This window comes from Neodiprion fabricii, chromosome 3, assembly GCF_021155785.1.
Source record: "Neodiprion fabricii isolate iyNeoFabr1 chromosome 3, iyNeoFabr1.1, whole genome shotgun sequence".
Classification (NCBI taxonomy): domain Eukaryota; kingdom Metazoa; phylum Arthropoda; class Insecta; order Hymenoptera; family Diprionidae; genus Neodiprion; species Neodiprion fabricii.
The window spans coordinates 27,726,615-27,738,799 of record NC_060241.1 but is presented as its reverse complement, the minus strand read 5'-3'; the positions used below and the strand labels follow the sequence as shown (position 1 = coordinate 27,738,799).

The 12,185-nt window shown below is 42.4% G+C and overlaps 1 protein-coding gene across 2 annotated transcripts in view; it reads left to right on the top strand.

Moving 5' to 3' along the window:
• The first annotated feature begins 3,598 nt into the window (after positions 1-3,598).
• The window catches only part of LOC124178024 (neurotrimin-like), a 47,820-nt gene continuing 39,233 nt past the window's right edge, over positions 3,599-12,185 (top strand). For both annotated transcript variants that reach the window (XM_046561090.1, XM_046561089.1), the window contains exon 1: positions 3,599-3,683. In XM_046561090.1, coding sequence (XP_046417046.1) covers positions 3,614-3,683 — 70 coding nt within the window. In that variant the 5' untranslated portion in view covers positions 3,599-3,613. The remainder of the gene's footprint in view (positions 3,684-12,185) is intronic.

The window sequence follows — 12,185 nt, the reverse complement described above, 5'->3', positions numbered from 1 at the left end:
GATTAACTTCCTACAACCGACATTAAATTTACCACATCAAGTAATTGCATTATACCGTCTTGCTTATATCTGCAGAAGTACCATCGTAACAAGTGCGTCATCTCGGGATGTGCTTCCGAATGAAATTCGTTTGAAATGTCTCGGATAAATTTATACACCTATGATACCGAGGAAATTAAAGTCAGTCTGCAATAAACCTGATAATTGTATAACTGCGCATAAAATTGCATTACGTATAATTGCATATATCAATAATTTTTTTAGGCAAACGATAATTATATTATATATTACACGAGGTATATATGTATATATGCGGTAGAATTTATAATCGTTGAATAAATTTCAGAATCATTCGCATAATTAATTTCGCCGATTAGCAGACGGTAAAATTCCCATGTATAATTGTACGATTTCAGTATACATTAATATAACCTCGAGTTTTGTCGACGATGCACTGCAATTAAGGCGAGACAAAAGCATGCGATCTTAACAAAATTCTATGCCCCCGAGATTGGCTACCATACATGTATACGTAACAAAGACCAGTTCCTCTGTATCCGGCACATCGTCCCTTACCGTAAGAAAAATAAAGCTCGAGATAAAAAGCGAGTTCATCCGAATCTCCCCGCTGATCGATACTGCGGTACATATGCGTATAAATATACATACCTGTGCATGTAAAGGTAAAACAAATCGCCGATAATATTCGATCGGTAAATAATGGTCCCGCGATAGGATTGCGATGCAGGTCACACGCCTACCGCGTTGTAACGTGTGCCTACTCGATTCAACAGACGTAAATCAGTGTAAAAGTTTAAACTCTAAATCATGATAGCCGACTCCTCTACTCGAGGTGTAGTCTGATACCATTTGAATAGGGTGTCGCGGTGAATGCACGCGTGTGTATGTAACGGATTACGGAGTGGGGTTCGTGCGGCAGCTGACACCTTGGCGAACCATATTTACCTTGACTAATAGTCTTCCTCACCTACCTCGGACAACTATTTACGACTACTTATCCGGATACAGATTTACGAAGGCGATAAGTTCCCGGATGAAAGACGGGAAATCGGAAACGTGGCCTTGGTGGAAATATTAGATCCGATTTTGCCGCGCGTTTTCAAATGCAGTGCATTTTGACGATATTTAGCGGTAACGATTCCGCCGATGTTGGAGACGTTCGTTTCTCATCGGGAAAGGCGTTGGACATCCACCCTGCGCTAGACTCGGGCACGATCAAAGATTCAGAATTCGGCTCATCGTTGATGCGCATATCGACAGCTGCAGTGAGGCCGATGCGAAGAGCCGCAAGAATCGATACGATACTCGCCATACGTTTTCCAATTTTCCGAACCGATGCAGTTGAACCTTACATAATATCGATTAATACGGCAGACGACAATTCGGGCAATATTACACGTCTCTTTTGCACCGTTTAGTTTTGTAAGATATAATTGAAATTTAGCAATCCGTGATAATTTCATAGCGATCACGCGATGTTTAATAAGACAGTATTGTGGTGCCGCGAATAGAAACTTCACGCACATTAATTCATTGAACACAGAATTATTCGTGGCGCGATGACGATTGTTTGAGGATTTTCATAAAGGGAATATTATTAATTAGTATTACAAATTTATTAAATTTCATATATCAATGGCAGTGATCGCGTCATGAAAATTGAATTTTGTAAAATTTTACGCCGCCCACCGACTTATGATTTAAAAATTGTACGCATGTACCTACCCTTCTTCCGAGTTGAACGCAAAGGGGCGATGAAAATGTGTATATATGCATAATTCAAAATGGGTGTTGTAAATATGTAGGTGATTGCAATCTATGCGCTTCACGATTGTCTATATTTTTAGCAGAAGTGCAGTGCTCTAATTATTATAAAATGTTGTGTCACAAGAGATGTAGAACGACGATGATGAAAATGATCGATTGTATTAAGAATCGAATAAAAAAAAAAATTGTTATAATTGATGATTTTCAGTTCTTTTGTTTCCTATTCCCACATCCCATGCGTCCAGCAATTACGTATCGCGTAATGGATCGTCAGACACCTGAAATGTGTATGAGATTCGGCTTTAATCCTTCACAAAAATGGACATATGCAGGTGAATATAAATCAGACATACATGGTATGTGAACATCCATTAGAATATGAAGAATTAAGTTTTATGTCATTTATACTGGGAAATAAATAATAAAAATCCCCTCCCTCAGACGGAACTCATCAATTATCAGCAGAAATTAGCTGCGGAGTGGTGTACAGCCGAAGTAATTGATCGAACCCCAGAAATAGTCGTGAATGAGGGGAGAACAAAAATCATAGACTATAACAATTTAATGAGAAATTACATTCTGTGACGAATTATTATCAGTATTGGCGAAATCTCTGATATCAAATTTAATTTCCACACGTATAATTCTCATTGCAGGTACCAACGTTTCTTCGCATGTCGGTCGACGGAAAATATATTCACCTTCGGATTTACAGCCACGAATGTATGAGACCTACATTTCGCTAAATCTAGTGACACTGACAAATTACAATACCCAAAGCAGCTTGAGTAATATTTTATGTATATACCGCAGTATGGACAAGAATTGGAGTTGGTCAATTATTTTCGTGCTGATATCAAGATGCCGCGTCCGGCACAATTAACGTAAGGATCGTACGAATTCTCAACGATCAGACATGAAATCCAAGCACGGCATCGAACTAATTACAGAATAAACCACAACTTTCCATTCGCCGATGTGATATTTTTGCAACTAGTAAAAGTGCGATTGAAAGTGAAGAAAAGTTGGAGAAAACGGGGAACAGGTGGAGAAATTTCATCGCAAAGGTAGGATCGCTGGACGTGACGAATGAACTATATACAATCGTCCATTACAGCATACAGAACGGTATTAATTTGATCCGGACCATAGAGGAGTTTCTTTACACGCTCACATTTTCAGCTGCAGGTCGTCAGCGGTTGATGAAAAAGTAGAGATTAAAAGAAACGTACACACACAATTAATTGTTAATTTATCATTTATTCTCCAGACAGGCCGGTATTTCAACCTGCTTATACGTATACCTTCGCCGCCTGGCATTCTCCACTGCTGCATTCCCTGTCAAGCTGTATTCTCTTAATTAATTAATTGTTATACCTGCGTGTTTTATTGCGCCTACGAGCGGCGCGCGTGCACACATCTGCAAAGCTGGATGGGTAAAAATACGGTGGAGCTATTGCAACGGGAAAATATTGCGTTTTTTGCAATTTCGTAGGTGAAAAATGGCGCTCAAAAGCTCCCGCGATATACCGAAGGAGATTCCTTTCACCCTTCCACCCTCGGCGAGTTATCTACAGAGCTTGAAATAAAATTTCATCAATAGCAGATAGCATCTAGTGTGCTTAATGCACGGGCAAAGCTGTTACGTCGCTCGCCGTTATTCCGTGCCGGCGGCTTCAACATGTGCACACACACCTGATACTCTCCTTCACGAGCTTGCAAGCGGCGCCTGCGCCCGCCCTTGGCGGCAAGCAAAATTCGTGACAGCACGTCGCGATGCTTAGTACCAGGCGCCAGTTGACGTCCACGCGTCCTCGACGTCGCGATGCTCGGTTACACCTTCTTGGCGATCTGCGTTGCATCGTGGGTTTCGGCGCTGATTGATCCGGCACCAGGTACCACCTCATATATTTACATTCACGTCGGAAGACAACGTTTATTTTCACCGAGTTTCATTATTTTCGAAGACCATGTCATTTTCTTACAACGTATACCGGATAGGCGCGAGGGAGGAGTTGGAAAATTCAAAAAAAAAAAAAAATTAAAATTCAATGTTGAACAAGCGACGGTCAGTGACAATTACATCAGCTTGAACATCGGTTCGTATTGATAATGAAATTGAACCATGTAAACGGGGAAAGTCAACGATCGGAAAGAGGGTAAAAAATAGTCCCTCCGTCATTCAGCCGTAATTGCCAAGTACACAGTGTCGTTAACGTTACGGTGTTTAGTCAATTTTCACGGATTAATGGAGGTTCAGAATTCCTTCAGCGTGCAGTTCAATGTCTTCGATAATCGCGACCGCGCCTGGCGTGATAATTTAAAGGTATATAAGACCATCGGAGAAGCTAATTTCACATCAAACAGGGCTCACAAGCCAAGTTTACAAAACAAGTGCCTGGAATCAAGTCGTTTATTAAATTTCCCATGAACAGTAGACGACGCTGCTTAGACGCACGCCGCGGGGTGCCTGATACCAGAATCGAATCAGCCGTGGCGAAGGGCAGTTCCTGATTAATTTGATTTCGATTAGCAGCGTATCAATGGCAGGACGACATTGATCCAATATCTGAGGAGACGGTCCTTTGATGCATTATCGGTTCAAGCAACTAAATTCACCCTCGCGACTGTTACATTTCGCGGTTAGCACACAGTAGAATTGTAGTAAAGAGGGGACGAAACACGTCAACCACAATACCAAATGAAACCTAGGTATAACATTTGAATAATGGGATTGTCATTACGCCGCAACAGTTTCGTCACTTGTCAAATTATGCGTAATACTTACTTATCATATTGTTATGCAAGAGCTGACCTTTAATCACATTTCCCACTTCGTTTATTACTTTCTTTCACAACGCGGATATAATAAAGTATTCGTCCTTCGTACAGGCATTGTCTTCTTCGCGTTTCGGGTCGTTGAAAAAACGACAATATATTTTCTCATGCACCGTGACTTTACTCAGAGTTCGGCAGAATTGTACACACACACATGTACATGTATATGTATTACGCAGTGGTGTTGTATACCCTTACTCTCATCCGGGTGTATCGATCACTATCGATCAACGAGTAAATAAGTTTTGATGAAAAAAGAGAAGAAAAAAAGGAAAAAAGTTCTATTGGTCCCTTCGAAAAGTTTTCTACGACCCCCGCGATAGAATTTGATACGTACCAATACCTACTAACCCTGAACGTATAGTTCACGGGTCAATGTATCCAATTTAACCGTCCGTTCAAACATGTCAAATATTTGCACAGTGTACAGGAAACTAATAGTACAGTTAATTGCATTACTCGCGGAGACTTAACGCGGAAGCCTCTTTCCTTTGATCAAACATGGCTTTGTCTTTCTAATCGGTTTAAATTCAAAGTATGCAATTATTCCCGCACGATTCCGGTTAGCGAAGGGTTACTTAAATGGGAGAAGAAATAAAAAATAAAAATAAAAAAAAAAACCAAATTAAAATGAAAATAAATAAGAAGAGAGATAAAAGTGCCCAAGGAAGATAAAGAGAGAAGGTATAAAAAATAGAGAGGAAGAAAAAAAAAATCTCATACAAAACGTAAAGCATAAAACGAAGGCGGCGAAGGAGAGCGACATGCCGCAGATTCCCACAATGTAATTTACCTTTCGTTGACAAATTACGAACGGAAAATGAATAAGGAAAAAAATGAGCGTGATTATAATCCGGGAAAAGGGCGGCGGGTTCGCGGCATTGCTGTAATGAGCATCGCGAGACGCAGTCCTTAATTCTCCTTTGTTTATAATTGCACGCTGGTGTAATTAATTAACCGGAACGCTATTTATGACAAGCAAACAAGTGTGAACAACGTTTGCTCAGCGGATTTCCCCTCGTTTGATTGCATCTAATTCGGCAAACAGGACCCTGTGTCACCTGACTATCCAATGTTTGAACTTGCGAAGCGGCACGGCACCGTTAAACCGCCCCGAAGCGCGAGGCTCGCCTCACCGTCGAAAATCTCGGCAGGATTGGTATCCGTTTCACATGGCTCACCATGATCCAGTCGCGTGTGGTTGGCTAGAATCTCCGCCTACGATGCGGATTCCTACGCGTTTCGTCTCCGATTCGGAGTAAAGCTCATTTGAGCACGCCATGTGGCTGCTGATTGAAGTGGTTCGATGCTCGCGCGCTATTCTCCCTCTCGCTTGATCGCGATGCAGGGTGATGGACTAGCCCGGCAATAGCTATTGCCGCCTATCGTCGACCCAGAATTTACATCGGGTTTCCGGTTACGGAGGTGGAAATGCGGTGTTAAATGTAGCAGCGATAATATTGGTGTTGATTTTAAGACCACTTGGTGTCGAGAATCGAACGATTTACACCGACGATGTTCAACTTTACACTAATCGGTGTGGACTCTTATTGACACCATGAATATTCTGACAGTGACAGCTGCTCGAGGAACCAGGATCCATAGGGTATGATTAACTATGGAACAGCAATCCTTCGAAGAAATTATAAAGGAATGTATATGCATATACTGTGATGCAAATCAGTACATTGCAGAGAGTTTCTGCACGAGTATTGTAGAAAAGTCCAGGTGCACCTCGAGTGTAAAGATTGCAGAGAAGCTATCTGTATGCCGGTTATTATACGCGATCTTGAAAATTTACCTCGCAAGTACGAGCAGTAAAATTTTATTGTCGCATGAAATGAGATCGGTATTATAAACGTGTGTGTTTACCATTTCAATCGATTTGCATAATCAAATCGATTATCGCGCTTGTATACGATGTAATTACCTCCACTTAAATATCGCTTGTCATTGCAATTATGCAGTTGTGCATATGCATATGTATAGTAATTTCATTCAAATTGCTGATAAATTTTGGCGCCGATTCGACGAGTTCACTTTCATGAGTTACACGATCATTCGGGTAATTTGGTTCCCAAAAATCGTTGCAAATGCTTTTTTCTTATCTTGTTTAAGCGTAGCTTGAATATCTACGACGCCTTTCACTCGGACAAATTCTTTTACTTTCGTAACCATCTCTCGTTAATTGTAAACTGTAATTTTGGTACAGCTGGGTAATATTATAATCGCATAGGGAACGGCGTTCGATGACGCTTCAACGGGCTTTTGACGTTGCAGAGTTTCGAACAATTATTGACGAACGACGGAAATTGGAAACTCGATAAATGTTGTTGTGAGTACTTCTAGTCGATGACGTGGTTAAAATTGCCGAAGGCATTCTCTGAAAGTGACGACGGGAGAGGGAGGGCAGAGCATGCTTTTGATTACACGCCATTTTAAGGGCTTCCTCGTTTGTTCAATCGGGGGAATCCGGATATTTCATTCAACGATATATATATGTATATACGCACCCGGTCCTCAGGTTTTCTTGGAGCATCCCGCGGCTACGAAGTTTATGCGCTAGCTTGGTGGTATAAGGTGTTCTTTGTTGGGAACCACGCGCCGACTCCACGAGCCAAGCCGGAGACATCCATTCGCCGCGGTTATATTTGAAAAGGGGATTCCGGGGGGTGCGGCGCGAAAATATACCTCGAGATAATCTCGCCGATATTAGACTTCGGTATACGCGGTATGATTCTAATAATCTCGGCGTTACGTCAGTTTCGCAAACCGTTGCCCACAGTTCTGAATCGAAAATTTTAATCACCCGTTTCTGCGGCTGCAGTCGACACGCGGCTGAACTTTCGTTCGAATGTTAGTTGGCGTGAATTTTGAACCCTTGGACATTGAACAGATATTCAGTAATACGTAACATACCGCACACGCGCGTGCTAATTAAGTCATAATCGCGGGGCAATCTTCACGGCCTTACAGAACCCAATAAACCAGGGTACAATTAATTGGGGAGTCAAACATTCCGGACCATAAAGTAGTTGGCGTGTTGATACGGTTGGGGAGGGGGGGTTGTAAATTCCAAATCGTTGAACGCGGGGAGCGATCGGCCGAATGAGACTCGAAAAGGACGAAGAGGTCGAATGCGTGGGTCACTCTTAATGAGGTTGATGATGGGGCGGCAATAAACCCCACCGTCGACATCCCACGCTGCCCGGCTAATCAGCCGTTGGGAATTTGGCGTTCTTCGTTGACCCGTGCAGGTTGCGTGCGTTGAAGGTTTACCACCTTTACTAGAAGATGCGGGAAAAACATGTACTTCGATACCTGGTACACCCTTTCATTTTCCGAATACTCTTTGATGTGCAAATTCGTTCTTCAAAGATCTTCGTCTGATGTTGACTGTTCAATTTTTTATTTCGAAAAATTTCGAGCACCTGCTCTACGGGCACTGTAGGCAAGCTCATGCTGTTTGTGCATTTTGAGTAAAATATGCAGATGATGTATAGTTTCACAATCGTTCGTGCCCCGGCTTTATATTTGTGGAGATGTTGAAGTTCCAGGTTTTTTTTTAATGATTTTTTTTTTCAATTTGTTATTGTAACTATATAGGAATACGTGGCGCATTACGCAACGCCCTGTGAAATAACCCAGAGTAAAAAGGTAAAAAAATGTAGCTCACGAGCAACAAATTGCCGTTAATTACGCCGCGTACACACGCCGAGACAACTGGACGTATAAAGTTCCGCCTATAGATGAAATATCTTCAGCCACGGCATAGCTACACGACTTTGCAAGCTAATTCTTCAAACATGGCCAATATGACTGGGATAAGAAGTGTTGGTGGACTGCCGCGCGCACTCTTCGCAGAAATTTATTGAGGGAAAAAACTGACGTGCCGAAGCAGAGCAAACGTGCCACGCTGACTAAATTCGGTTCGAAGAAATCCTGGAGCTATTTTAATTTGTCAATCGATCATTCAGCGGGGTATTGGCCCTGCTGCAAAAATTGGAAGATATGCACCCGCTGAAATTTCATAGCTAGCGATAGGGTGATAACAGCTGCACGGGTGCTTGATGGGGTCCCTGTACATCGTAGCAATTCTCTCTGCCCAATGACGTGAGTCTGTATACGTATACCGACACGACGCGACGTATCCACTTGCAGAAGGGCTAGTATGGAGTGAGGTTGTTAATTGAGATTGCCTCGTTACTTGGAAGCGCTTTGACTGTTACGTATTTGAGCGAAGCGTTGATCCGATGGAAATATCGGGCTTATTCGCGGATGCATGGCGTAAGTATAATCCGCGATTTCATATCAAGTTGCTCCGCAGATTCTCGAAGTGACGTAAGCGTTAGCTTAGCTCTTCAATACGAAGTTATTGTTGTTTGTTAATTACCGTTATGGGGTTGCAAATTAACTCGCTTCTCAATTAGCGGTCACGGGTATAACCGAAATGAAACGAAATTATGTCTCACAGATTTTCTGCCCGGCACATATGACAACATGCAAGACACTCTTGGCAAATGTTTAAATTGAATTAGCTTTACCAAAACGGAATCACAGAATCCGGTTCACGTCATTCAGACTTGTCTATATTTAGTTCGAGGAGAAAATCCGGCATACGCTCCGGCATAGCGAGACTATTCATACATTCGCTTTGGGTTAGCAAAGTTTCAAGCTGAAAATACATCATCGTTTAATAAATGAAATGGGAATTGGACGATAGGGGGGTGAAAATTCGTCACGGACGATCCGGTGGGCTGGTTAAAAATACACGGGAGAGAACGTGACCACCTCATAGGTCATTGGAAGACTGCGGAGCCGTTGCCGAAGGATAGAAAAGTTATCGGGACTATTAGCTGCGAAGTGTCGTGCCCGTACACGCGGAGCACACCAGGAACGGATAATGGGAAACACTTTTCGTCCGACGAATCGACGAATCGATGAACCGAACGAAGGGCCCACGTCACGCGTCCAACCTATTAACGTCCGAACAGAGAATATCATTGATCTTTCTGCAGAGAAATGATCGTTGTCGATTTCGATTCGCCTCGATGCCGTAGAAATGTCCGGATTTCACGGGAGCAACCAAAGTTGGGGAAGCTTTTTTACGTACGCGGTAAAGTTGACTCCTGGTTTCGGGACTTGCTTTCCGCGATCACGCGGCTCGGTAATAGTATGCCTGATATTCGCATTGAATTTGCACGTATTTAAATTCCCATTCTGCAAGAAACTCGATCGAAGATATACGCGATGTGCACATTTTTCGTGAAATAGTTTTTATTTGATAGAGAACAAAAAGTATATACTGTACAAAAGGGAGAGGATGAAACTGGCCCAGCCAAAGGGGCGACGTTATTTTTTATGGGTATATGGCATGTTTAAATAAAGTGCGGATTGCCTTGGCTCCGTCGCTGGCATCGTATAGGCGCGTAGCTGTCGGAAAGGAGAATCGCTGTATAATATATCGGTGAGATAGTTGGATAGAAAAAAAGTAGCAGACATTCCTTCGAAACGACGGGAGATCGGGAGAGGGAAATTCGCAAACTCCGAGTTCGGCACATCGTGTCTGGCCTTGATTCAAGTTTTCGCATTGTGCGAGATGGCGTGTTACAAATTGCCAGAATTCAATTTCTCACCGTAGATCTCGCTGGATTTCAAACAACCTCTACATCATTCTTTGCGTGATTCAGTCTGTGTGTATTTTTTTATTCTTCTTCTTCTTCTTCTTCTTCTTCTTCTTCTTCTTCTTCTTTCCCTCCTTCATTCTTTGGATCAAAAAATTTTATTCCTGAGAATTTGATAATATGCCACTGCTACTCTACGTTGGATCAGCAACACGGATCTCGCCCCTCATTGGCTACGAAGTCTAGACGATGGATATGCACGCGCGTCGAGTTAACCTTCTATTCAAAATAAACGTAATTTCGAATGAATTTTTGAAGGAATACCTTTCGGGCAACGTACTAGCTGCGTAACTTGAAGCCTCAGGGAACGCGGGATGTGAATATTTAAAGAATATCAAAGTGAACGTCGTCGGTCTCGAGATTTAACGGCCTTGCACTTTGAGGTTTTAACGGTAATTATAACGAGATAACGATAAGCCTGATTACCGCCATTTCAGCCGCTTTCAACGAAAAGCTTGACCCGCTTTCCCAGATGATTTTACATTTTTAATTCAATCAGCCTGTTCGCCAAAATGATAGTCTCTACCCTGCATCATTAATTTTTGCCTTTAATACATTCTTTTGATCTAATTCAATCAGTCAAATCTGTAAAATTTCCACGCAAGTCTCCATGCTTTACTTACCACTGTAAGAAGTCCGTTGGATCAATTGCGACGGAAAGAGAAATTTGGAACCCAACTGCCAATGAAAATTAGTCAAAGTAACTGAAAATTTTTTTTTCTTTTTTAGCAAAGATATCAATGATTCAATCAACCGATGTTTGGTCGTAGCGGCTAAATTTTTCGCTTCGCCGTGATTTGTTAGCTGATGTAACCGATTCTTTTTCTCCGTATAAGTACAATGTAAACTTGGTTAGACGTAAATGACGTTCAATGCCGTCTTTGGGTTTTGAGCATCGCGCTGATATCGCCTTGTTGTATCAGCGACGCGCAGTGATCTGTACCTCGATGGTCAAAAATGAAGGGATTTCACCTCATCACCCGCGATTTGAAGAGAGGAAATAAAAGTAAATCGTAGTATCGCCGGGAGTATCAGTACAGTACGTCACTTGGTTCCCCGTTAAAGTTTCCGTTATCTGTCGTCTGGGATTGTACTCGGCTCATTATCTTTGCACTACGCTGTCCGTCTCATCGCGCATGTACGAAGCACGAAATCTGCAGAGATCCGAACCGTTGGTGTGAGTTAAAGGTATAATATAGAGGATTTCCGTCGCCTCGCCAACGCGCATCGTTTCCACTTCAGTTTTTCGTGCCAGTCATCTATAACACTGTACCTCACTAATGGAATACATAAAAGTTTTATATCCGTACAAACGCATTTCCAACGATTGTAAGGGGACGATGAAATTTCTGTTCCATCGTGGATGTATCATAACGTGCGACGCTTCGAATAATTATCATAACAAGCGAGGAGTGATTAAATTGCATTACCGGGGTTTGAATTATCGCTAATGTAGGTATGTGATTGCCAACGCGGCCGTTTGGACTTTATGGCAGATTGAAATTTGAGAAATTGGGAATTAACCCTCCTCTCGTTCAACCGTTTCGATCGAACAGAGTCGCCCGTAAAACTTTCGCGCTCGCTCGCCTTGTTTCGTTCATGTCCAACTAACATAATTTACATTGTTCAAGCGTATAAGATAGGTGGTGGGTAGGTACCCACCCGGCCCCCGCACGTCGACTTGAATAAGTTGAAGTGCATTGCGTGTACCGCGTTAATTCATTTTCGGAACAATTACAACTAACCCACGATGGCTCAATCAAGAACACACCTTTTACCTACAGATTTTCTCGCTGCTGCCGCACGACCTGCTTCGTCTGAGTATTCGAACCTATAGATACCTACGCGTAGAATCGATTTGTCTCGATTTTACCA